General features: G+C 45.5%; 1 protein-coding gene across 1 annotated transcript; it reads left to right on the top strand.

The window, feature by feature from the left end:
• Window positions 1-10,181: 10,181 nt before the first annotated feature.
• Window positions 10,182-24,128, top strand: LOC105464635 (membrane spanning 4-domains A18). Its single transcript, XM_011712669.3, has 6 exons — window positions 10,182-10,652; window positions 14,096-14,209; window positions 17,217-17,273; window positions 19,102-19,197; window positions 21,249-21,362; window positions 23,865-24,128. The coding sequence occupies exons 1-6, from the start codon at window positions 10,182-10,184 to the stop codon at window positions 24,126-24,128; spliced, it is 1,116 nt and encodes a 371-aa protein (XP_011710971.1).
• The last annotated feature ends 961 nt before the right edge of the window (window positions 24,129-25,089 follow it).

Raw genomic sequence — 25,089 nt, 5'->3', positions numbered from 1 at the left:
CAAGAAAATTAGCCGGGCGAGGTGGCGGGCGCCTGTAGTCCCAGCTACTCGGGAGGCTGAGGCAGGAGAATGGCGTGAACCCGGGAGGCGGAGCTTGCAGTGAGCCGAGATCGCGCCACTGCACTCCAGCCTGGGGCACAGAGCAAGACTCCGTCTCAAAAAAAAAAAGAGAAAAAAAAGACCTTTAGACTTGAGGAATCAGAGTATTAGATAAGACTCTGTCTCAGCCCATCCACTTGCTGCCAGTCTCTGGTAGGTTACGTCCCCCATATTCCCTTTGGTCAACCTTCTTCCCCTTCTCACCCCAGCAAGGCTAGTATCAGGTACACTTTTTATGTCTCATAAAGTTGAATCAACAACCAGGAATCAATAGAAACTATATAGGTACAGAGGGCAATAAAGGCAGAAGCAGCAACATTAGACTTCACCCAGGTAAGAGGGCAATAAAATGCCATAAAGGACAAACCAGCAGGCCAGTCCACAGACTGCCGGAAGCATCAGGCAATTGAAAACTCCCCACCTCCACTACTGAACGCTGCCTGTGTGCTGGCCACGGGGCTGGTAGTGCTCAATAAATGCCTGTCAAATGAACACAGTCTTATGAAAATGGAAGTAATTAACATTTATTGAGTCTTTAATGTCTAACAACTCATTCTGTTCAATGCCCTTTGATAAAAGAAAAACTTCAGCCGAATTAAATTTAAAGGAGTTTAACTGAGCAATGAACAATTCACGAATCAGGTAGCCCCCAGAATCACAGCAGATTCACAGAGACTCCATGAGGGCCTCGTGGTCAGAACAAACTTATAGACAAAAAGGAAACATGATGTACTGGAATTGGAAGTGAGACACAGAAACAGTGAGATTGGTTATAGCTCCGCTTTTGCCTTATTTGAAGGCAGCTTGAATACTCAGTGGTCTATGAATGGTTGAAGTATGGCCGCTGGGATTGGCCAATGCTCAGCTATTGTTACTGACGCATACTACTAAGTTAGGTTTTCAATTTTGTCTGACTATTAAGCTAGGTTACAATTCATCCACAAGGACTCAAATATAGAAGTACAGAGTCCTTCTCAGGCTATATTTAGTTTGCTTTAACACCTTTCAGCTGCATGATCTCATTTTGTATTGCAACAATACAGAGTAGCATTATCTATACTTTAGGAAACAGAAATATGAAAAATCTGGGGCTCAGAGAGGATAAGTAATTTGCCCAAGTCTGCACTGCTAGTAAATGATCGAGCTGGATTTTAATCCATGTCTCCTCACTCCAAATCCCATGCTCTTTTGCCACTGCAAAATGTATCTCTCACAGTTCTGGAGGCTGGGAAGTCCAAGACCAAAGTACCAGCAGATTTGGTGTCTGGTGAGGGGCTGCTTCCTGGTTCATAGGTAGCAGTGCTCTCACTATGTCCTCACATGGCAGAGGGGCCAAGGGAGCTCTCTGGAGTCTCTCTTTCATTATATAAAGCCACTAATCTTATTCATGAACCCCTCATGATCTAATCACCTCCCAAAAAAACCCACCTCCAAATATCATTACATTGAGGACTAGGTGTTAACATACGAATTTTAGGATGACAAAAACGTTTAATCTATAGCACAGAGTACAAAAAGCTTATTGATACAGCTTCAGATTCCACACTGCAAGTAATCTTTCGGGAACTAACACTTGATTTTGGTGTATCAGGGGTTCTCAAGAAGCGGGAAGAGGTGAATTTGGCAATGTCTGGATGTATTTTTTGTTACCACAACTGGAGTTGAGGGAAAGGGAGCTACTGGTATCTAGTGGGTAGAAGCCAAGGATAATGCTGAACATCCTACAGTGCACAGGACAGCCCCTTCATCAAAGAATTGTCTAGCCCAAAGTGGCAATAATGTTGAGGGCTGAGAAAGAAGACTGCCCGTAATTATCTGAAAAGGCTATTAAAATACTCACTTTTCCAACTACCTATCTGATTTTCTTCATATACTTCAACCAAAACAACATACCAAAACAAACAATATATAAGCAGATGAAAAACTCTAGCTCTCTTCCAGTAATCCAAACAGGAAAGAGGTGTACAAACCTGATAAGGTTCAGGTCACACAGCCACAAAATGTGGAGTTCTGGCATTGGTGAAAACAGCAGAAACAGGAAGGTCATGCTCACCTTTCCCCACCACTTCTTCCCTGAAGCAACTCATAAGACCCTAATTCGAAAAGCACCCTCCAGGCCTGGGGCGGTGGCTCATGCCTGTAATCCCAACATTCTTGGAGGCTGAGGCAGGAGGATCACCTGAGGCCAGGAGTTTGAGGCTGCAGTGAGCTATGATTGTACCACCAGACTACAGCCTAGATCACAGATTGGGAGCTCAAAAACAAAAACAAAAACAAGGTAGAAAAGAAAAGTACCCTCCCTACACCCAGAGGAAAGGAACATCCTTATCTCTGAATACATGTGGTTACAAAGTTACATTAAACAAATAGGCCTTGCTAATTTCACCCCAGTTTATTACCATTAAGTCATGGTTTTTTGTTTAATCATACTTCACAATTATTCACGTCCTCAACAAACCTAGCATAAAAAGTACACAAGTTTATCTCTTTCTTCAGGTCTTTATTTCCTTATGAAGGCCCTCACGTCAAGCAAAACTTACATTAAATAAATGTGTGTGCTTTTCTCTTGTTAATCTGTCTTTTGTCTTAAGGGCCTTGGCCACAAATGTAGTGATGGGTGAAGAAAAGGTATTGCTCCTCTCCTACGAACCTATGAAACAATACCATTCTTCTCACTCATTTTTTTTATTTTGGAAAATAGAATTATTTTTTATTTAAAAGTATTTATTTATGGTAATATGTAACAAATATTTTTATTTTAAAATAGATCAATAAATAATTTTAAGTATCTCCATTTCAATTTCTAATATAGTATAAATATCAACAAATTTAACCCACATAAACAAGTGTTCTTTGAGAGTCCTTAATAACTTTTAAAAATGCAAAGGACTCCTGAGACCAAAGAGTGTGGGTCCTGAGACCAGAGTTTATGCTGTTATTCTCCTCCTCAAAGCCCTGCAAGAGTTCCTAGCAACCACAGAATAAAGTTAAATTCCTAACCATGGCATTCAAGACCCTATTCAGCTGCACTTCAGACCCTCTTCCCACAGCGTCCAAATCCCAGTCATCCAACCTCTCTGTCAATGGCTCCTGCCTTGAACTCACCAAATTCAGTCATCCATTCACTCATTCATCAAACGCCAAGCACCTGCCTCTGCAGGTAAGAACCAGATCCCACCCCTTAGGAGCTCAGAGGCTCATAAGGAAGGATACACACATACACGGATAACAGTGGGGCAAGGATGCAGGAGAGGTTCGGACAAAATGCTATAGGAGCCTGTAATTCCAGCACTTTGGGAGGCCAAGGTGGGTGGATAATCTGAGGTCAGCCTGGCCGACATGGTGAAACCTGGTGTCTACCAAAAGCACAAAAATGAGTCTGGTGTGGCAGGCACCTGTAATCCCAGCTAACCTGTAATCCCAGCTACCTGGGAGGCTCAGGCAGGAGAATTGTTTGAACCTAGGAGGCGGAGGTTGCAGTGAACCGAGACTGTGCCACTGCACTCCAGCCTGGGTGACATGAGGCTGAATGAGGGTGAATGAGGCTCTGTCTCAAAAAAAAAAAAAAAGCCATGGGAGTTTGGAGTAGAATGCTGTCAAGGGACAAAGCACTTATTTTTTTCAAGTGGCAGCAGGTTTCCTTAGGGAATAACTGTTTTTGACTCTTTTGGTGTATGGGAAATGAAGCCCTCCTCCCATCCCAAGGAATGGCCAAGTTGGGGAGGGAAAAACAGAATTGTTCTGCACAATATTGCAGGGAGCGTCTGGAGATTCTGAGGGCAGCTCTGCAGGGGCCGGAGGACGAGGCCCTAGGATGGGAAGAAAAGGAAAGTGAGGAGAGGAAAAGGATGGAGCCTGGAAGCATGGAGGAAGTCCAAGGTCCTGGAGAAGAAAGGGTCCAGCTAAAGTTCTCTGTGACAGGAACGAGCAAGGGACTAAGATCAGAGACATCCAGCACTTGATTTTTAGTTCATTGCTCTGCTTTGGGGCATTGGCACCTTTCCCAACCCCTAAACTTTAGTAAAATTCTGCTACACAGAACCACTTCGTGTTTGAGTAAAGCTGTAGGAAAATCAAGGAAGAGGGAGTTTTCTAGCGCTGCCGTAACACAGGACCACAAACCGGGTGCTCTGTTAATGTAACGTACCGTCTCCCAGCTCTGGAGACTGGAAGTCTGAGATCAAGGTGTCAGCAGGGTGGGCTCCTTCTGGGGCTGTGGAGGACTCCATTCCTGGCCCCTCTCCAGGCTTCTGGTGGTCCGTGGGCATCTTGGGCACTCCTTGGCCTGTAGATGCATCACCCCAGAGTCTGCCTTCACGTTCATGCAGCCTTCTCCCTGTGTGCAAGTCTGTGCGACATTCCCTTTTTACAAAAACACCAGTCATAATAAATTAGGGCCCCTTTTAACCTCATTACTTTTGCCATGAAACTATCTCGGAATAAACTCACATTCTGAGATACTAGATAAGGGGTTAAGATTTCAGTCTATCTTTTTGGAGGTTCCCATTTCAACCCACAGCTGGAGCTGTGTTCCAGGACTGAGTTCATGTGGGGTGGACAAGCAGCTGTAAAAGGGGAGATGTGAGGGAGATCAGGAGCGTATAGGCAACTGAGCAAGGAAATTGACTACGTAAAGCATAATCTACATGAAAAACTCCTCCAACTTATTGGGAATGGAGCCACTATATATAGAATGGCGGCTTTAGCCAGTTCATGTAAACTAAAGGAAAGGGTGATTCTATAAGGCTGGAAAAAATTGGAGACACACACACACACACACACACACACACACACACAAACATCCCAGGCAGCTCACATTTGGGGCATTTGGGTTTCAAAGATACTTCGTTTGACTGGAAAGTTCAGGGAAGGCTTTGTGGAGGAAGAGTCTTCAGGATGAGTGTTGGAGGATGGGATGAATCTGAACATGCTCCCACGCCTCTGGTTCACACTCTTCTGGAATACACTGTGCCTTCTGTGCAGCTTTGATCCAATCCTTCTTTCGATGTCCAATTTGAGTTACATGTCCAGTTCCATGTCCAGCCACTCGGCAAACCTCCCAGGACCAGCCCAGCCCTTTGACACATCTCCCAACTACGTTATCACTGATGTTCTGACTGAATATTTGTTTGTTCTATCCATGCTTGTACTAGAATTATCCCAACAGGGGTTATATTCTGTCTCGTCAAATCCTTGCAAATTCTAGAGCACCTCTTATCCTAGCATACCACCCAGCGCACACACCAGACACTCAATAAATGCTCACTAATGGCTCATAAGAGAAATCTATTGGCTCATGAAATCTTAATGACCCACTTCTGGATTTCTCACTTTCTCAGAGAGAAAGTTTTGAAGAAGATCCCATGGAATCCTACTTTAGCTAAGGCCATAAATACTCTGAGGGGCAAATAAACTCAACATAGATGCCAGAGATCACGTATTGACTCCAAATGAAACTGCAAAGAGGACTTTGGAACTTGAAAGAGAAACCTAATTTGAGTTTATTTTCTAGATGATTAACATTAAATAGTGCCAATCCATCAGCTAGCACCGGTATTTCTAGATCAGGCTGCAGAAGCCCACAGAGCCTGAAGAAAGAGCATCCAAAGACTTCCCAGGACCACAAGGTAAGACTTCTGTGAATTCTTCTGCAAGACTGACAGAGCCTGGATAGCACCAGCAGAGACGTGGACCTAGGCAGTCCCTGGGAAGTGTCTCTTGGTAACCACAAGGAATCAGGGGTTCAGACATACAGTAGTGCCTTCCAGCAAGATAGCCGTGCAGCCACCCATCCTTGGAGGTGCTGGGAGTCTGGGAAGTAACTGAAGAGTCACAACAGAGAGCTCCTGTCTCTGCATGGACACAGCAATATTAAGATAGAAGGCTGGAGACTGTGAGGCCTCTTCTGGCGGTCCTGCTCCCTGAGCCCAGCTGTAGGCATTGTAGGCATACTGCGATTGGGTCTACTTAGGACCTCAGTCTAGAAGTGGTAGAACGGCTTCTGATGGAACCACTCTTTTTGTTTTGTTTTGTTTTGTTTTGTTCTGTCGCTGAGGCTGGAGTGCAGTGGCGCGATCTTAGCTCACTGCAAGCTCCACCTCCTGGGTTCACGCCATTCTCCTGCCTCAGCCTCCCTAGTAGCTGGGACTACAGGTGCCCGCCAACACGCCCGGCTAATTTTTTGTATTTTTTAGTAGAGACAGGGTTTCACTGTGTTAGCCAGGATGGTCTCGATCTCCTGACCTCGCTTCAGTCTCCCAAAGTGCTGGGATTACAGGCGGAACCACTCTCTTTGTTCCTGACATTTTCCTGACAGGAGGAAGAATCTCAGGGGTCCCAGGAGCATCCCTCACAAGGCCCAGCTGTTTGTGCCAATTGTCGGGTCTACAATTGTATTGTTTTTCATACATCGAAGAAGGAGTCCTGCTCTGGAAAAAAGGAAGAGTGAAATGATTCATCTTTTAATATCATGAAGCAGAGTATAACATTTAGCGCAGTATTCATTATGAAAATTGAAGGCAGGCAGACTTTCAATTCTTGTATTTCAAATCTCAACTTCAGCATTTCCTAGCTGTGTGATTATGGTCAAGGTACTTAACTTCTCTGAGCCTCAGATAGTTTGTCCAAAAAATAGTAATAATAATAATATATTGCTGGGGGAACCGCCTTATATCTATAGGGTTGTGAAGCATCCACATCCAAGAATGCTGTAGTTATTATTCTAAACCACCCTCCTGGGAAACCTGTTATTCTTCAAGAAAGCAAGGAATGCCAAGGTCTAAGGCAGATGTGGCTCACACTGCCTGCACGGCCTCCATTCATGCAGCTGAACATTCCACCGTCCCTTTGTCACTGGTAGAACATTTCTTCCGGGAAATGAAAACATAGTGAAATGTAAATAGCAGTCAGAAAAAGGTAAATTTGAGTCTCAGATCTATTCCTGTGGGTTGCATAATTGTAGGGAAGTTATTCCACTTTCAGAGCCTTGGTCTCCCTACTTTGCAAAGAGGCAGGTCAGATCAAAAGGAGTGAGAAGACAAGGGTTGAGTGCCTTAGCCGTCAGGTGACAGACCAGTGACAGTTATTTTTCCTATGGAAGAGTAGCATGGAAAGGGGCCTCAGAGATCAACTAGATTTTAAAATAAGGAAAAAGCTAGGAATTTCCTGAAGCTTTATATAACCAATATTTTGAACTGTTGGGATCCAAGGAAAGAGAAGTGAAACCACAAAAGAGAAGTGTACGGCATTTCTGCATGGAAGTGGTTCTCAAACTTCAGCAGCATGAGAATCACCTGGAGGGTGTGTTGAAACACAGATGGCTGATCCTTGCCCCTGGACTTTCTAGTAGTTCTGGGGAGGGGACCAAGAATTTGACTTTCCAACAAGTTCCCAGTGATACTGATACTGCTAGTCCAGAGACCATACTTTGAGATCCACTGCTATTAATACTAAATCAAAATAGTATGGGGTCAATTAGGAAAAATATTCAAAACAGTAGCCCTTCTCCTTTTTAAGATTGAGGTAACACTTATTATATTATATTTTATTTTATTTTTATTTTACTCTAAGTTCTGGGATACATGTGCAGAATGTGCAGGTTTGTTACATAGGTATACATGTGCCATGGTGGTTGGCTGCATCTATCAACCCATCATCTAGGTTTTAAGCCCCACATGCATTAGGTATTTGTCCTAATGCTCTCCCTCCCCTTGCTCCCCACCCTCTGACAGGCCCCAGTGTGTAATGTTCCCCTCCCTGTGTCCATGTGTTCTCATTGTTTTACTCCCGCTTATGTTTGGTTTTCTGTTCCTGTGTTAGTTTGCTGAGAATGATGGTTTCCAGCTACATCCACATCCCTGCAAAGGACATGAACTCATTCTTTTTTATGGCTGCAATGTGGTGTTCTATGGTGTACATGTGCCACGTTTTCTTTATCCAGTCTATTGTTGAGGGGCCTTTGGGCTGGTTCCAAGACTTTGCTAAACAATGGCCCTTCTCTTATGGGTGGTCTCTACCTTTCAACAAAGAACAAATGTTAACTGTTCCCTCTGTGCCAGGTTCCATGCTGGCAGTTTTCTCAATCTTCAAAACACCCTTTGGAGAAGGTGCCATTATTATGCACCTTTTATAGATAAGAAACTGAGAACATATGCAACTTGCTCAAGGTCGTACAACTAATAAATGAAGGAACTGAGAAGTGGACTTAGGGCTGTCTAAGGTCTTAACCCTGATACTGTCTTGCTTTTGAGTTTATTTTACAGATGATTAATCTTAAATAATGCCAATTCATCAGCTAGCACCAAACTCAAGATGACCATTGACAATTTGGAGTGTTTCTCTCACTCAGGATGCAGTTGGGACAGGGGGATCAATTTATGCTTGTGATCTAGAGAGGACAGAAAGCTTCCTGAGAACACACTTCTGGGGTCCTGCACACCTTATTTTGCGCCATAGGATTTGGTGTCTTGCCAGTAAGGAGTGTATAACTTAAGTAAAGGGATAAGCCCACCAGCCACAACAGTTAATAAGTACACGAGTAACCTTATCTCTCATCTGAATGGGATATCTTTCCATCTAATAATATCTATAATGTTCTGAGGGCTACATGCCTACCTCCTCCCATTGCACACTTGCTCACCAGCATAAAAAGAATTAAGCAAAGCTCTAAGTCCAGCGTATCAGTCTTTATCAAATTGGAACAATATCCCAGGTCTCCCTCCAAGTGATTCCCTTCTCAGCTTTTTCTAATGCTCAAGATTGAGTAGAAGCTGCAGGCTGTTAAGGGCTTGACACTATCATAATCTCTAGGACCCTGGACCATAATGGTTTAAACACAAGGAAAATACAGGAAAGTTTCTACGTGGTCCCAATCCCAACACCAACATGCACAAGACCCATGAAGAGATTGAAAGGGATGATCATTCCCAGGCCACTTGGTCCCTGGTTCCTCCTAGGATGTCAACAGCACCCAAGAAGCCTCGGAAAGGCAGTCTGTTTTTTCACCCTGGAACCAATTAATGTTGAGAAATCATACACGAAATACCTTAATTAAATTAAACCCATAAATGAGTTAACTAGTTATAGACTTCAAGGACAGAAGTACAGCTGAGGCAAATGAGAACCTAGAACAAAGAGTCAAAAGGACATCAAGGACCAAGGTAGTATCTGTGTGTGTGTGTATGTATGTGTGTGCGTCTGTGTGTGTATCTGTGTGTGTGTGTCTGTCTCTGTGTATCTGTCGTCCTCCCTCCTTCCCTCTGTCTCTCTGTCTCTCTCTCTCTGTATGTGTGTGTGTCTATGTCTGTGTGTCTGTCTTCCTCCCTCCTTCCCTCTGTGTGTGTGTGTCTGTCTGTCTATGTCTGTGTATCTGTCTTCCACCCTCCTTCCCTCTCTCTGTGTGTGTGTCTGTCTGTGTCTGTGTATCTGTCTTCCCTTCTCCTTCACTCTCGCTCTCTCTTTCTCTCCTTCCCCCTTCTCCTTTCCCTCTCTCTCTCCTTCTCTCCTCTTCTTTTATCTCTCCCTCTCCCAGTGCTTCTCAGCTTTATTCTCTTCACTCTGCTAACTGGTGTTCTCTGCTCCCCCTGCACAAACATAAATGTGACCCGTCCAGCTCTGCATAGCCTCCCATCCCACAGTAGTCCTTGGGTCCAATTCCAGATTCCCAGGAGAAAGAAGTTACCAGAGCGTTTGGGGTTAGTTGTTCACCCCCAGATCAATCAGCTGTTGCCAGAGCAGGGGGCAAGATGGGGAGGTAGCCTGTGCCCACTCAACAAACTCAAAGCATGTAGGTTAAAATGCCAACTGCAGGGGTCTAAGCAAAGCCACCACCCAGACTGTGAACGAAAGGTCTACAAGGAGCTAAGTAGCCTTGGGAAACTTAGTCTTGCAAATCCAAACCCATAAAAGGAAAACAGCATGTTCTTGCCAAGAAAGGCAAGAAGTTTATTTTGTCTGGTACCACGGTAGGTGATTCTTATTTTAATGAAGATGAAACTAAAGATAAGAATGAGATAAGATGCATTATTCATTTTGTCAAAAGAAGGAAATGCATCTTCTCATGTATTTTGCAGCAGTTGTGCACCATGACCGAACAGGCGATTGGAGCCAACAGTGTACCCGGCATTATTGCCCCAGGCAGTGTTCACATCATCCAGCCCAGCTACCCCGTGGCCTCTGGAAGTCATCTGCAACCTTCAGGGGTGACCACTTACCCAGTCTCACCAAAAGTAATCCAGTGTGATACAGGAAGAGCAAACTTACAGAATCTACTCGTGGTGAGCCAGAACCCAGTGGCAGGTGCACAGAGTCAACCCATTGGGTATCACCAACCGTATCCGGTGGGAACAGCCAGTTTGCAGACTGTGCCTGGAGTGATCCAATACACACAGGGAACAACGAATCTCCAGACACGGCCTGGAGACCCTCAGAATCCTCCAAATGCTAACCCTGGGCTGACACACACCTCAGACTCATCCCAGTGGAACACATCATTTGCATCATTTACTGCATTTAATCCCAAGAAATTCATAAATGAGGAGGTCAGAACATTAGGGGTAAGTGTGATTTCTCCTTCTCTCCGATTTGGGTCACTTCATAAGCCCACGTCTAGTGCTCTGGGATGAGGAAGGGAATGTGTTCAGAGGGTAAAGCGGAGATGGTGTGGGTGTGGGGGGTGGTTTCTAGAGGCTGGACCCAGCACAGTCACCCAGATGCCGGCCCCTCTCCCTTGTCTTCCTCCCACTCCCCAAGGAGACCCATGGTCTTTGGAGGAGGCCGAATAATCAGTGAACTTTCCCCCCTTGCCCAGTTATCTATCAGGGGCATGGGTCAGCAACAGTTCCACTGAAAACACCACCGAGCGGGGAGTCAGGCAGTCCAGGTCTCAGGCCAGCTAGATTTGCTGAGTGGCCTTGCAGACATCTCTTCCTCGCTCTGGGTCCTCATTTCGTCATCTTTAGAATAAGAAGATTCAGCTTTCTTAAATTCCTTCCAGCCCCGAGGTTTTGTGATTTCCTTTTCAATCAAGGGGGCCCCTGCCTCTTTCCTGCCTCCTCCAGTTTCATTTAGCACCTTGCAAAACTCAGTTCAATTCTGTTTTTGAGGCAGAAGCCAGATCCCACTGGATGCCCGACCAACTCCTAGTATGGAGACTGGCATGTCACAGATGCCCATACTCTATGCACTCATCCATTCAACACGGCAGACACCCTGCAAGGAGCTGGAGACTCCGAGATAACCAAGACATGATCCATGAAGACCAAGGAGGGTCTTTGTTCATGGCGGCTGTCGTAATTACAATTCCTTCTGGCAATTGCCGTGAGACATGCATAAGTTATTGGGGGTGCCCAAAGAGCAAATTGTCTGGCTTCTTTGAGAAGTTACAAACTGCCTCCTGGAGGCAGGAAGACAAAGGCAGGTTCAGGAAGGGGACCCATTCCTCCTCATTTAACCCAGGATCCTTCAGGAGTAGACAAGTAGATTGTACCAGAAACAAGGCATTGTTTGCCTCCCAAACAAATCAAAATCAAATCCGGAACTAAATTCTATAAAACAGCGATCAGGAATAGAAATCCTGGTCATGAGCATCGAGTGAGATTATAAATGTGTGTGGAAATCCTCCAAAAGGTAAAGCTGGTCTATGATATTGCGTAGTAATTATCATCGTGTATTACAATGACTATCCTTATTATTAATTAATACTGGGTAAAGGCTTGTTAACTTTGACTCCCAATTATTCTAAGATATTTTGGAAGGATTTGAAAATTTGTCAAAACAGAATTAAGTCAGAGCAAATGTCTGGGGAACCTGGCCAAACAAAATGAAAAGCCAAAAAGCCAAAATGTGAGCTATCTTGAATCAATTATAATTTTGATTTGGGAAGGAAACCATGCCTGCCTCTTAGCCCTTTTCCCGTTTGCCCCAAGAATACTCACCAGCAGCACTTGCGGCTGCAGTATTTACCCCAAGATAACTTTGCCATGCAATATCTCCCTTTTATTATAACTTTCACATTGCTCTAGCATATCGACCTTGGAAACAAGAGACGTCATTCTATTTATAGCATTCTGGTTTTAGTAGTAGTATTCCCATTTACAAAATACAGTAATTCTCAATTGCTAAAAATGTCAAGTCCTGGAAAATGTAGCATTCCTACTCATGGTGTTAACATTGTTCTCGAACGGTTCTTGGCCAAAGATTCATTTGATGAATCCAATGTTTCCGAAGTAGACAATTTTGATGTTAGTTCTGTTTAGAAATCACTCGAAGAACCATTTTTATCATTTATTTTCACACTGAAAATCAGCCAGATTTGCTTCAGCCTCAAGAGTGTGTGTGTAAAATTAAATGAGTGTTGACAGCAAGTGGCACTATTTTTTTTTTCTAAATGGGAAAGGGGTTCATTAACATACTGATAAAGTGGGCCTATAGACAGAGTCAAGCATGTCGTCTTAGGAAGGGATGTTCGTATGAAACCCAGGTCTGTCACCAATTCATAGACTCATGGACCAGGAGGGCAGAGAGCCGCTGCCCTACACTGGTTATTTGATCCCTGAGGAAACTGAGGCCCAGAGAAGCCAGTGGTAAACCCTGTAGGAGCCCCAAATGAGAGGGGATTCATCCTGGATCAGGGATCAGAAAAAGAATCTCTCTGATTCCCTTAAGGTAAGGGTAGGATTTCAATAGGAGGAGAGTAAAGCAAGCAGATTTCAGACAGTGGCAACAGTGGAGGAAAAGCAAGGAGGAAGGGGGAAAAACACAGGACTTGCAGGAGACAGAGGATCTCCTGGTGTGTACATTGCCAAGGGGAACTGTGGGGACGTCATAGAGAAGGCCACAAAGAGAATATCGGTACTGGGAAGATGAATGGTGTCAGCAGAGGGCATTGAAACACCTACTGCATTCAGGGCGGGCGCGGTGGCTCATGCCTGTAATCCCAGCACTTTAGGAGGCCGAGGCGGGTGGATCACCAGGTCAGGAGATCGAGACCATCCTGGCTAACATGGTGAAACCCATCTCTACTAAAAATATTTTAAAAATTAGCTGGGCAGGGTGGCAGGCACATGTAGTCCCAGTTACTTGGGAGGCTGAGGCAGGAGATTCACATGAACGCGGCAGGCAGAGGTTGCAGTGAGCCGAGATCACACCATTGCACTCCAGCCTGGGTGACAGGGCGAGACTGACTCAAAAAAAAAAAGAAAAAGAAAGAAAGAAAGAAACGCCTACTGCATGCTAGGAACTGGGCTGCAAGTTTCATAGACACTTTTAATCTCCACCACAGCCCTACAAGCTGGATACTGTTACTACCCCCATCTTGCAAATACGTAGCCTCTCATAAACATGCTCTGGAGGCTGAAGCAAATCTGGCTGATTTTCAGAGTGAAAATAAAATATAAAGACCTTTCTTTGAGTTATTTCTAAACAGAACTGACACCGAATGGTCTGAATCGTCAGAATCGTCTATTTTGGAAAAATCGGATTCATCACATGAATTTTGGCCAACAACTGTTGGAGAACGATGCTCACATCACGCATAGGAATGCTACATTTTCTAGGATTTGACATTTTCGGTTTCCCTGCAAATAAGGAAACCCTGAGGCAGAGAGGATATTTGCTGGAGACCACACAGCCGGCCGGTGCTGCAGCCAGGACAGGAGTCCAAGCAGTTTTCAGCCACGACCCGGGCTCGGCCCGTGTCTCTGCACACTTGTGGGCTCAGTCTAAAGGAAAGACATTTCCTGCTCTGTTATAGGCGTCTTACCTTTCCTTTATGCCTGTGGTTTTCAGCCTGAGTGCAAATTTGCATCACCTGTGAAGTTTTTAAAACACACCCAGGCATGGACCCCACCCTCAGAGATTTGTATCCAGTTGGTCTGGGATGAGTCCCAACACCAGTCGCACCTGGGGTGATTCTAGGGCACAGCCAGGATGCAAAGCACAGCTCCGCAGCCCACAGGCCCCAGTTCTGCTCTCTCACAGTGACTTGTTCTCCCTGCAGGCCATCCAGATCCTCATCGGCTTGACGCACATGTTCTCTGCAATTAACCCTGTGCTGTATCACTATTTTTCTGTGACCTGGGTGTCAGGCTACCCGGTCTGGGGAGGATTATCCGTGAGTACAAGGCCATATGGTCTCCTTCCTGGGTCACCAGACTGGGACAAGAAGGAAGTGGAGGAAGAAGGAGCATGGAATCCCATTCCCAGTAATATGACTCCATAGACTAGAGCCAGCCTCCAACCTGCAGATACGGCAAAGGGTTGAAGATCCAACCACCCCTCCATCTCCCTGCCCCAGCAACACTCCCTCCCACCACCACCCTCCCCATCTCCCATACCCCCCACCCAGCCTCTAGGGAACTATTGGCCACAAAGACTCATTATTATGTGCTTCACCACTTCCACCCTCTCTAGGTTCTCTTTTATGAAATATTTATCTGATATGGCCAGGCAGGGTGGCTCACGTAGGTAATCCCAGCACTTTGGGAGCCCGAGATAGGTGAATTACTTGGGGTCAGGAGTTTGAGACCAGCCTAGGCAACATGGCAAGACTCCCCATCTCTACAAAAATACCAAAAATTAGCTGGGTGTGGTAGTGTGCGCTTCTAGTCCCAGCTACTTGGGATGCTGAGGTGGGAGGACTACCTGAGCCCAGGAGGTGCAGGATGCAGTGAGCCATGATCACACCACTGCACTCCAGCCTGGGTGACAGAGTGAGAGCCTGTCTCAAAGAAAAAAAAAAAGAAATATCTCGTATGTAACTCAGAGTACGTAAAGTTGTGTGCTATAGACAGCATCTACCCACCATATCAGTTATGGGAGCCAATTGTAAAACTTCCAGGAATTATGTAAAATGATTGTCAAACCATTTGGTAGCAGGAAGTTAGCCATGTTGGGTGTATATACAACATGGAAATCAACACGTGCTCCAAATCAGGGCCCTTTCCTGCACTGCTGCCACCTTATAAGGCAGATGTTAATCATTTACCAGCAGGCCATTGAGTGTATTTCATCTTGCAGAGCTTAAATATTAATAAACTGAACACCCACATGTACGCTTCCACTTAGATGAGGTCCCTAGGGTAGTCAAATTCATAAAGATAGAAAGCAGCATGGTGGTTGCCAGGGGCCGGGTAAGGGGGTAATGGGGAGTTAGTGTTTTATAGGGACAGAGTTTCAATTTGGGATGATAAAAGGAGTTCTTGGGGTGGCTGGTTGCACAACAATATGAATTTTCTTTTCTTTTTTTCTTTTTTTTTTTTTTTTTGAGACAGAGTCTCACTCTATTGCCCAGGCTGGAGTGCAGTGGTGCCATCTCAGCTCACTGCAACCTCCACCTCCCGGCTTCAAGCAATTCTCCTGTCTCAGCCTCCCTAGTAGCTGGGATTGCAGCCGTGCGCCACCAGGCCAGCCAAATTTTTTATATTTTTAGTAGAGACAGGGTTTCGCCATGTTGCCCAGCCTGGTCTTCAACTCCTGACCTCAGGTGATCTGCCCACCTTGGCTTCCTAAAGTGCTGGGATTACAGGCATGAGCCATCCCACCCAGCCTAACAATGTGAATTTTCTTGGTGTTAGTAAACTGAACACTTGAAGGGGTTTGAATGGTAAGTTTTAATTTGTGTGTATTTTACCACAATTAGAAATAATAAATTGAAGTTTTAAAAAATGAACACCTGTGTGTCCACCACCTAACTTAAAAAACAAAGCATCACTCACAGTTTTTAAATTTTTAAATCCCTATGAGTATCCTCTCTATGCCCCCGGAGGTAACCACTATTTTCAATTTAATGTTTTAATTCCCTTGTTTTTTTTTTTTTTCTTTTTCTTTTTTGAGATGGAGTCACTCTGTCGCCCAGGCTGAGATGCAGTGGCACAATCTTGGCTCACTGCAACCTCTGCCTCCTAGATTCAAGCGATTGTCCTGCCTCAGCCTCCTAACTGGGATTACAGGCATGCGCCACCACGCCCAGCTAATTTTTGTATTTTTAGTAGAGATGGGGTTTCACCATGTTAGCCAGGCTGGTCTCGAAGTCCTGGTCTCAAGATCCGCCCACCTTGGCCTTCCAAAGTGCTGGGATTACAGGCGTGAGCCACTGCGCCCGGCCTCCCTTGCTTTTCTTTATGGTCTGATCATATTTACCTATATGCCTAAGCAACGAGTGACTTGGCTTTGCGTGTTTACAAACGCACATATATGGAATAATTCTGTATCTGCGTGCAGCTGTCTCTTTTCCCCCACTAGGCATTTTGTTTGGGAGGAAGTGAGTTCCTTTGAGGGGCAGCTTCAAGAGAGCTGGCAAAACCCCTGAGTGCCCCTATTCTCCCCCATCAATAATCCCACCCTTGTTCTCTCACTTGAACTGCATGGCCCACTTGTGGATAGAGAGGGCCGGAATCATGATCTATGCCCATTTGCCAGACGAGGAGACTGAAGCTCAAGATCTTCCTCTTGCACTTTCTGGCTATGAGGATGACACCACCACATCCTCATAGCCAGAAAGTGCTGGAGCAACGTCCTGAGCCCAGGCCCCCTCAGTTCCGGGCTCTCATAACTGAACAGAGCTCTTACTGCTTCTGATGTTCATGTTTCCATCACCTGCCTAGCAGCATCAAGGGCTAAAGAGGACCCTCCAGCTGGGTCCAGAACCACAGCAGATGAGGCCACAGCCCAGGTCTCCTATCTCCCAGCCCCAAGGCCCCACCCACCACACTACTCAGCCCCTGGTTTTCCAAGCTCACAGTTGAGCATAGGGCAGCGTGAGGCCAAATGAGTAATAAATGCATTTGGGCGATGACATGTCCAGACAGTGGACTCAAGGAGAATCAGTCAAAAAGTAATAATAATGAGACTTACAGCATCCTGGGACAAAATTCAGGTTTTTAGGGGGAAGGAAGATGTTAGCCTAGACCCACAGGAGTTTGAGTATCATGGTATTTAGTATATTCGGTGCCTAACCATTGGGATAGTAAAAACGTTGGGAGGAAATAAACAGATTTACACATTTTGTGAAACAAGGTGCATAGAACAAAAGATTGAGAAATGTGTCTCTGGGTGGACAGCTGTCTTTTTTAACATGTTGCACAATTGGTCATTCTTTTTTTTCTTTTTTGTCTGCATAGTATATTATATCTGGATCCCTCTCAGTATGGGCTGCAAAGGATCCCAGTCCTTGTGTGGTGAGTCACAGTGCTGTCTTTGATGATTCCTGAGTGTTGGAATTTGACTCTCTACCATGGAAAAAGGGGACTCACAGTAGTGGTGTGGCCTGGCCCTGGCCCTGGCCCTGGGTACAGTGCGTTTCCAAACCTTATTCCAGTCAATCCCCACCACTCTATGAAGCTGTATTATCCCCATTTTTCAGAGGAGAAAACTGAGCAGCAGAGAGGTCAGGTGGCTTGTCTAAGATCACACAGTGAGTACATGGCCGAGCTGGGATTTGACTCCAGAGTTCTCTGATTCTGAAACTGTTCCTTTTTAACTATTGCATTTTACTATTGAAAAACTTAGCTCTTCAGGAAACTCGTGAGTATTTACATGCAGTGCCTTATGGGTGCTCTGAATTAAGCCAGGCGTGAGCCAAACAGAAATGGGTGTGCATTTCGGCCATCTCTTTAAGATATTTTCCACCATCCTCTTTGTGTGGACCTAGAAAAGTGAGAGCAATGCCTGCCTTGAACAATTTAAAGTCCCAGCCAAGAGCACAGGGCCCAGAATTCCCTTGTACCTTTGGAGCATTTATTCTCTGTCTCAGCATCCAGCAGAGTATCTGGTCATGTTTTGATGATTTTTGTTGCGGTCTCTAAGAAGCTTAGGGATAAATTTAGAGCTCCACAGTGGCTCTTCTCTCATCTCCTTCCTTCTCAGGTCCTCCTTCCCCTCTCTACTTTCTCTACATGGCTTGTCGTCTTTCTTCTGCCTTTTGATGGGAAAGCAGTGGGTCAGCTAGGGGCTGGGTGTCTAATGGAGGGTTTCCCAATTACCAATCTCCAGTCTACAAGGCAAACTCCTGTGGCCCCACGGTCTGCCTTGCTTCACCCCCTTTAGGAAGAGTGGAGTCCTCCAGACACCCCAGCATCAGCCAAGCTCACACCACCCCTTTGTATCCCAACAGAACTGGGAAGTTCCAGATCCCCTGGGAAGTCAAATGCTCTCCCCAAGGTGTCTGCTGACCCCTGGGGATCTCCTAGCCCTCTCTTGCTCTGACGTCTGACTTTCTATTGAAATCTCAACTTCCATTTCTACTTTATACATCTTACAGCTGTCCCGGCCTCAGCCCAAATGTAGAACACCGTCCCTTTCTCTTTCATCTTTCTCTGTCTTCATCCCCATAACCCTCTTAAAGGGAAGCAGCTTGAGTAGGGAATGGATAATGAAGCATTAGAGGATTTCAGCTCCTCAGCACCGAGCAGCAGACCCCTCAGAGTTGAACATGAGACTTTCCAGTTCCGAAAACCTTCCCCAGCCAATCCTGCCAGCATGCTGGCCCCAGCCTTCCACCACCGGGAGCAAGTCTCCCCGACTCCCTTCCCTCAATTCAAGCTTGGGATCTCTGCCCATGCCTTATCTCTTTCTGAATCTCATTGCCTACCCTCTGCTGCTCAGCAAGAAATTTTCCCAAACAAATCCAATCCCTGCCATAGAGGGACACTGCACATTGATTAAGGAATGATTTTGGGTGGAGATTTGGAGGAAAGAGAGGATCAGGTAAAAACAACTAACAAGTACTAGGCTTAATACTTGAGTGATGAAATAATCTCTACGACAAACCAACATGACACAAGTTTACCCATGAAACAAACCTGGACTTGTACCCCTGAACTTAAAATAAAAGTTTAAAAAAAAAAAAGCAATGATTTCTCAGGGTGGAGAATGCTTCTCCACCCTGCCTGGCCATTTCTTTTCTGCCCTGCCTTCTCTCTTCTCTGACTTCCCAAGAGTCCCCACAAGCCGGGTTTCAGACTCTTCACACTCAGCTCCCTGTCTCCTCTCCCTCCTCTCCTGCAGGTGAGCAGCAGCATCAGCTTGAACATCATCAGTTCATTATTCGCCCTTGCCGGGATCTTCATTATCATTACAGATCTGATCCTTTACCATGTGACGGTGAGTATTTGACTGCCAGGGCCCCGTGCTGCCAAAGGACCAAGAGGGCTTCTGAGGTTGCTTCCAGAGCAGAATGGAATTGCCCCAGAATTCCATCCTAGTATGACAACCACTACATCCATGAGCTATTTAACTATCACCAAAACCCTGTGCCCTCTGAGGTGGCTGTGATAAACCCCATTTCACAGTGAGGACGCTGAGACTCAGGGAGGTGTAGCCAGTTGACCCCTCCTCATACCTATCCTATTCTCTGCTTGGAGGTAGCAGGTGACCAGGTAAGTGGCCTACGCGGCTGCCACACCCAGACTCACAAGATCACCTGCCCCTAGGGGTCTCTCAAGGGATAGCCTTTCACACAAGCAGGAGGTGCTGATGCTAGTTCTGGTCTTTTGGTGGGGGGACCTCAAGATGCAGATGCAAAGACAAGGATTCAGGTGCAAGTCATGTATTTCAGAGGTTATTCTAGGAAACCTCTCTAGAGGAGGGAAGAAGTAAGACAAACAAGGGGAGAAAGTCACACTATAAACAAACGTATTATCCGGCAAGGACTCCTGGAGATGAGCCTGCCGGGGCCCTGGTAGCCAGGGAATGATATGCTCCTTAGCTACACCCTGTCCTGGAGTGAGGGAGCTGGGGTATTTATCCACCAACTCCCCTCAATCATTGATCAAAAACTGCCCCTGAGGGGCATCAATTCCCTAGTGCTTCCAGTCTGCCATGCTCATGGGCAGAGGAGTTTTGTGGCCAAAGAAAGCCCTCAGGTAAAGCCATGCAAATGAAAGTCAGGAAGCAGGCATGGAAATAAGGGAAGGACATCAGTAACACTGACACAGTACTTAAGGAGGCCTGAAGAACAAGATCGAGAGTAGCTAGCTCCACAGTTGGCTGCAATCTGATGCTCTCTTGGGACTAACCAAGTGGGCAATGGAAGGCTGGCAGGACACAGGGTCTTAAACCAGACGTGTCTACAGGAGTGAGGGCAGTCCCTAAGGGGAGCGCTCCCTGAAGGCCCCAGGAAGAAGCCTGATGCGCAGGGTGTAACTTGGTATCTAGGGGATGTGGCAGCAAGGTGCTGGCCTCTTGAGTCCAACACGATGCAACAGGATGTCCCAACAAGGGAGTGGATTGTGGTCATGTGGAACCAAGAGCACAACAGTTATAAATCCTAAAGATGGTCATTTGGCAATCAGGACCTCTGTCATCAAGGAGCATACTAGTTCAGTGTAGCACAAAGGCACTGGATTCCAACAGGCATTCCAAGCCCTGGGCTCCCCACCCTCTGCTCCAGAGAAAGAGTGTGTAGCAATGAGAGGAACTCCGTGACCCCCTCTCACCCTACTATGGGCAGGGACCAGGCCCAGAGCACACTGAGCTCTGTAGGGCCCCTTCAATCCTGCCTTAGCTTCTGTCTTGGCAGAATCCCTTGAAGCTCTGAGGACCCATCCCAACCTGTCAAGGGCAGTATGAGGCAGGGATACTGGAAGATGGCTGAGAAAGCCAGGAGCCAGGCAGAGCTAATGACCCTGACCTAGCTGGTGTCTATCTCCTTTCCAGGCAAGGAGTCCAGACCCTCACACACAAGTGCCTTTCCTAGCCAGTGCACTTGTTGAAATGTCTCAGTTTGGGTTCCTCCCAGAAGCAGACATTGATACAAGTAGTTTACCTGGGAGAGGAAGCAAACACCAACCTAAGGGGTAAAGGAGCTGGGGTATTTATACACCAAACCCTGACAGTCATGGAGAGAGGGCTGTTCTCAAGAGACACTCATTTCCTGGAACTTTGAGCCTGTGCAAACAGCAAAGTAGGCTCCAGAGGCCAGAGGGAGCCCTGAGGCAAAGGAATGTAGATGCTGGCAGTTGGAAGTCAGGCCAGTGACTAAGAGGGTAAGGCAAGGGCATATAAAATGGGTGACCCAAGCATCTGCTCCAAAGGGCCACATGTAGAGAGGGTCTCAGGCCTTCCAGGTGAGGTGTGTGGCATTCCAGATGTGGACTGTCACCTAGACCATCAACCCGAAGGACTAAAAGTCTTCCATTACTCCTTGCCTTTAGACGTATTCAAAGGCAATTTCTGGTGGTCTTCTCCCCTTTGCCCTCCTGGAGTTCATCCTCACTTGTGTGGTCTCACATTTTGGGTGCCAGGCTACCTGCTGCAAACAATTTGAGGTAAGCATTGGACTCTGTTCCAGCAATCAGAGTATGCTCTGGGGTTGGGCATGGGCTGTAGCAAGAAGTAACCAGAGATCTGGAGAAATGAGGCCTGAGAGAGGATAAGTTTTGCTGCATAGCAACCTACCCCAGAACTTAGTGACTTCTGGTTATTTAGCTCTATTTATTCTGTGCATCATCAGCTTGGGCTATGATCAGCAGGTAGCTCTTCTGTTGGCCTCAGATGAACTCACCCTTGTATCTTAGCTTGGGGATGGTTGGTTTCCAGGGACCTTCGTGAAATAGTTCACCTCTGCTCCACATGTTATCTCATCCTCCAGTGTGATCACCTGAGCTTCTTTGTGGGGAGCTGGATTCCAAGAGTAGCAAGACACAGCAAGCCCCTACAGGCAAGCACTTTAAGTCACTGCTTGCATCACATTTGCTAATGTCCCACTGGCCACAGTCAGTCACACGGCTGAACCCAGATTCCACAAGTGGAGCAACAGCTTTACCTCTTGATAAGAGAAGCTACAAAGTCACCCAGCAAAGGTTGATAAATATAAGGATTCATAACCAGTATTGCAGTCTACAATACTCTTTCCTCTGGCCACAAATTACTCACAGCTGTCCAAGATGCAAAGTATGCTCAGCCCATACTTTGGATGCCCAAATGTCCCATCTAATCATGGCATCAGGCTTGAAGTCTAGGATCCAAATCAGATCTAGACGTGATGGAGGATTTGGGTGTATTACTCTTCTTGACTCAGAAACCTATGAACTAAAAGCAAGTTCTGTCCCCATATATGCAACATACTTAAGTGACAGAAAAATAGGATACATAGAATTATGGTATTTCCCCACTCAATAAGGGAAAGAACAGAAGCACAAGATTGTCACTGCTCCATAATAATTCTGAAATCCTAAGGGACACATATTGTCTTGCCCTGGGGGCAGAGAATGTTTCTTGATTAGGAGTCAGTTTGACTCTCTGGAAGATTCTGCCCATTCCATTGTTCTCTATTGCTTCCTGAGAAGAGCTTTCTAATCCATTGTTCTCCAAGACCTTGACTCCACCCTCCGGACTCTTGACTCCACCCTCAGAAACATGTTTTCTTTTTTCATAAGAAAAGGCCTATATTTTCCATCTTGCTTTCTCAATCTGCTTCCCGTATTAAGAGTGATCCCCAAAGGTCTTTTTGCAGTTTGAGCAATTTCAGTCAGATTTGGTCCAAGTTGGTAATCCTGTTACTAATACAATTCCCTTAAAAACTCCAACGGTGTTTTATATATCAGATTATGGCTTTCACCATCTGACAAGAGCCACACCTGAGACTGTGTTCTAGACACACTTCTCACTCTAAATCTACCAATGTCTGTTTTGGGATTAGGCTTCTGTGAGACCAATACCTTAAGATTCTTAGAAGCATTTCTGTCTAGCTGAAAGGGTGTAATAAGCACTGATTAAGCCTTTCAAAGGTCTTAACAAAGGGCTGTGTAGACACATCCTTGTTTGATCTTTGTTCTTAGGCCTAGTTTTACTTTGAATGTTATTTATCCATTGAGGACCTTGGAAATTAGAGATAATCTTGTTTTCTAACTCATCAAGTCCTGGGCGCTCTACTTTGCCTCTAAATACCACTTGCAAACTACATAATTCCTTCTTTATCCTCTCACTTTCTCACAGTATTTTATCATATGCAGCCAGAAGCACCCAAATGACATTTTCAATATTCTGCCTGATTATCTCCTTAGCCAAATCCAAAAGTTATTAGATACATATTTTTGTCTTCTAAAGTACAACAGCACTCCACCACTACATAACATGGGAAAACATTTCTCCAGTCTGCTGTGGCACTTTCCTCTCCCCTTTTCCAGACTCCTCCAGCAGTGAGATCACCACTTTTCCAGCCTTTGCTAGAGGCTTACTCACAGCTTCTCCAGCCCTACCTGCTACCTAGTCCCAAACCCCATGCATGTGTTGAATTATTGTTATCTTACTTCTAGCTACCAATTTCTATGTCAATTAGCTTTTGCCCCATATCAAATAACCCCAAAACTTAATAGCTTACTCAACAACCACTTATTTAGCTCCTGATTCCCTGGGTTTGCTGGGCAGTTCTTCTGACCTCTGCTGGGCTTGCCATGGGTCTGCAGTCAGTTGGTGAGTTGCCCGGTGGCTGGATGATATTGGGCAGTCCCACATGGGTGTCTGGCTGTTTGCAAGCTGGCAATCAATAGGGACAACTGGGCCACTTGTCTTGCATTATCCAGAAGGCAGGCCACTCTTTATGTTCAGTGTTCCAAAGAGCAACAAGAGAAAGCAAGCTCCAATGGGCAGACACTTTACAGGTCACATCTATTGTTGTCCCCTTGACCAAAGAAAGTCACATGACCAAGCCCAGCATTAGGGAGAGAGGGTCTACCTAAGGGTATGGAAACAGGAGGGAGAAAAATCTGTGGCCATTTTTGTTGTTTACTACAGAGGAAGATAATGACCACATGTCCTTTGTCTTTCAGAATGTGACAGTGATTCCAACCGTATTCAGTTTCAACCAAGCCAATACCACCACCAGCCCTGTCAATGTTAATGCTGGTCCTGTCAGTGCTACTGCTGGTCCTGTCAATGCTACCATCGGCCCTGTCAATGTGACAACTGGCCCTGTTAACACTACCACTGGCCCTGCCAAAACTACCACCAGTTCTGTCAATGCTATCCACACCAACAATGTACCCCCTGAACCCTCATACCAAGAAATAGCTGATTTGCACAGAGATAGATGACATGGGATGCCTGTCTCAATGACAAGTGGAAACACTGCAGCAGTATCTTTCCTTCTCCCTGAAACTTCCATGACCATGACCCTAGCCTTGTTACCAGATTGAAATGAACAAGCATTTCCTCTCCTCTTCACTCCTAAGCTTCATTTTTGCTTGTTATTGATGTCTTTTTTTTTCATTCATAAATAATTTTCCTTTGGCCCTCAGTATCTTTTATCCTTGGCAAAATGCAGGGTGCATTTTGGTTCTATAGTTCCTGATGTATGCTCACTGTTGAAAAACCAGTTCTAAATCAGTGCCTCAGCCATGGAATTCTTGTAGGTCCAACTTTTACCCAGTCCCCAGCTCTAACTCTGACAGTTCTCCCCCACAGAGAAGGGGGAGCAATGTGGAGTGTGTTCGGTATTCCCAGGTATGGGGGTGGAGTTGACCTACAATTTCAACTAGACACCAAAAATACAACTCACAAAGGGAAAAAAAATCAATAAATTGGACTTAGAATTAAAAACAGTTGCTCTGTGAAAGAGCTTGCTAAGATAAAAAGTCACAGGCTGGGAGAAAATATTTGCAAATCATATATCTGACAAAGGATATGTTTCCACAATATATAAAGAACTCTCTAAACTCAACAGTATTAAAAAAAAAAACCTAATCACAAAATGGACAAAAGGCTTGAACAGAGGTTCTAACAAAGAGAATATAGGGTTGCAAATAGGCATATGAAAAGATGTTCAATGTCATTAGCCGTTAAGTACAATGAAATACCATTACACACCTATTAGAATGGCTGAAATTAAAAATGCTGATAATACCAAGTGCTGGTGAAAACAGAGCAACTGGAGGTCTCAGATGTAACTGGCACTGCTACTCCCGAAAACAACTTGGCTGATTATTATAAAGCAAAGTATACACTTACCATGTGACTCGGCAATCTTGCTCCTGGGTGTTTATCCTAGAGAAAATA

Source organism: Macaca nemestrina, chromosome 12 (assembly GCF_043159975.1).
Source record: "Macaca nemestrina isolate mMacNem1 chromosome 12, mMacNem.hap1, whole genome shotgun sequence".
NCBI classification, from domain to species: Eukaryota; Metazoa; Chordata; class Mammalia; order Primates; family Cercopithecidae; genus Macaca; species Macaca nemestrina.
This window is presented reverse-complemented; position numbering and strand designations above follow the sequence as displayed.

Excerpts from the sequence above, each read along its gene's own strand:
- LOC105464635 (XM_011712669.3), top strand. The coding sequence starts at position 10,182 with ATGACCGAACAGGCGATTGGAGCCAACAGTGTACCCGGCATTATTGCC. Across the intron at positions 17,274-19,101 it reads AGGATCCCAGTCCTTGTGTG|GTGAGCAGCAGCATCAGCTT; the intron begins GTGAGTCACAGT and ends CCTCTCCTGCAG. Across the intron at positions 21,363-23,864 it reads CCTGCTGCAAACAATTTGAG|AATGTGACAGTGATTCCAAC; the intron begins GTAAGCATTGGA and ends TTTGTCTTTCAG.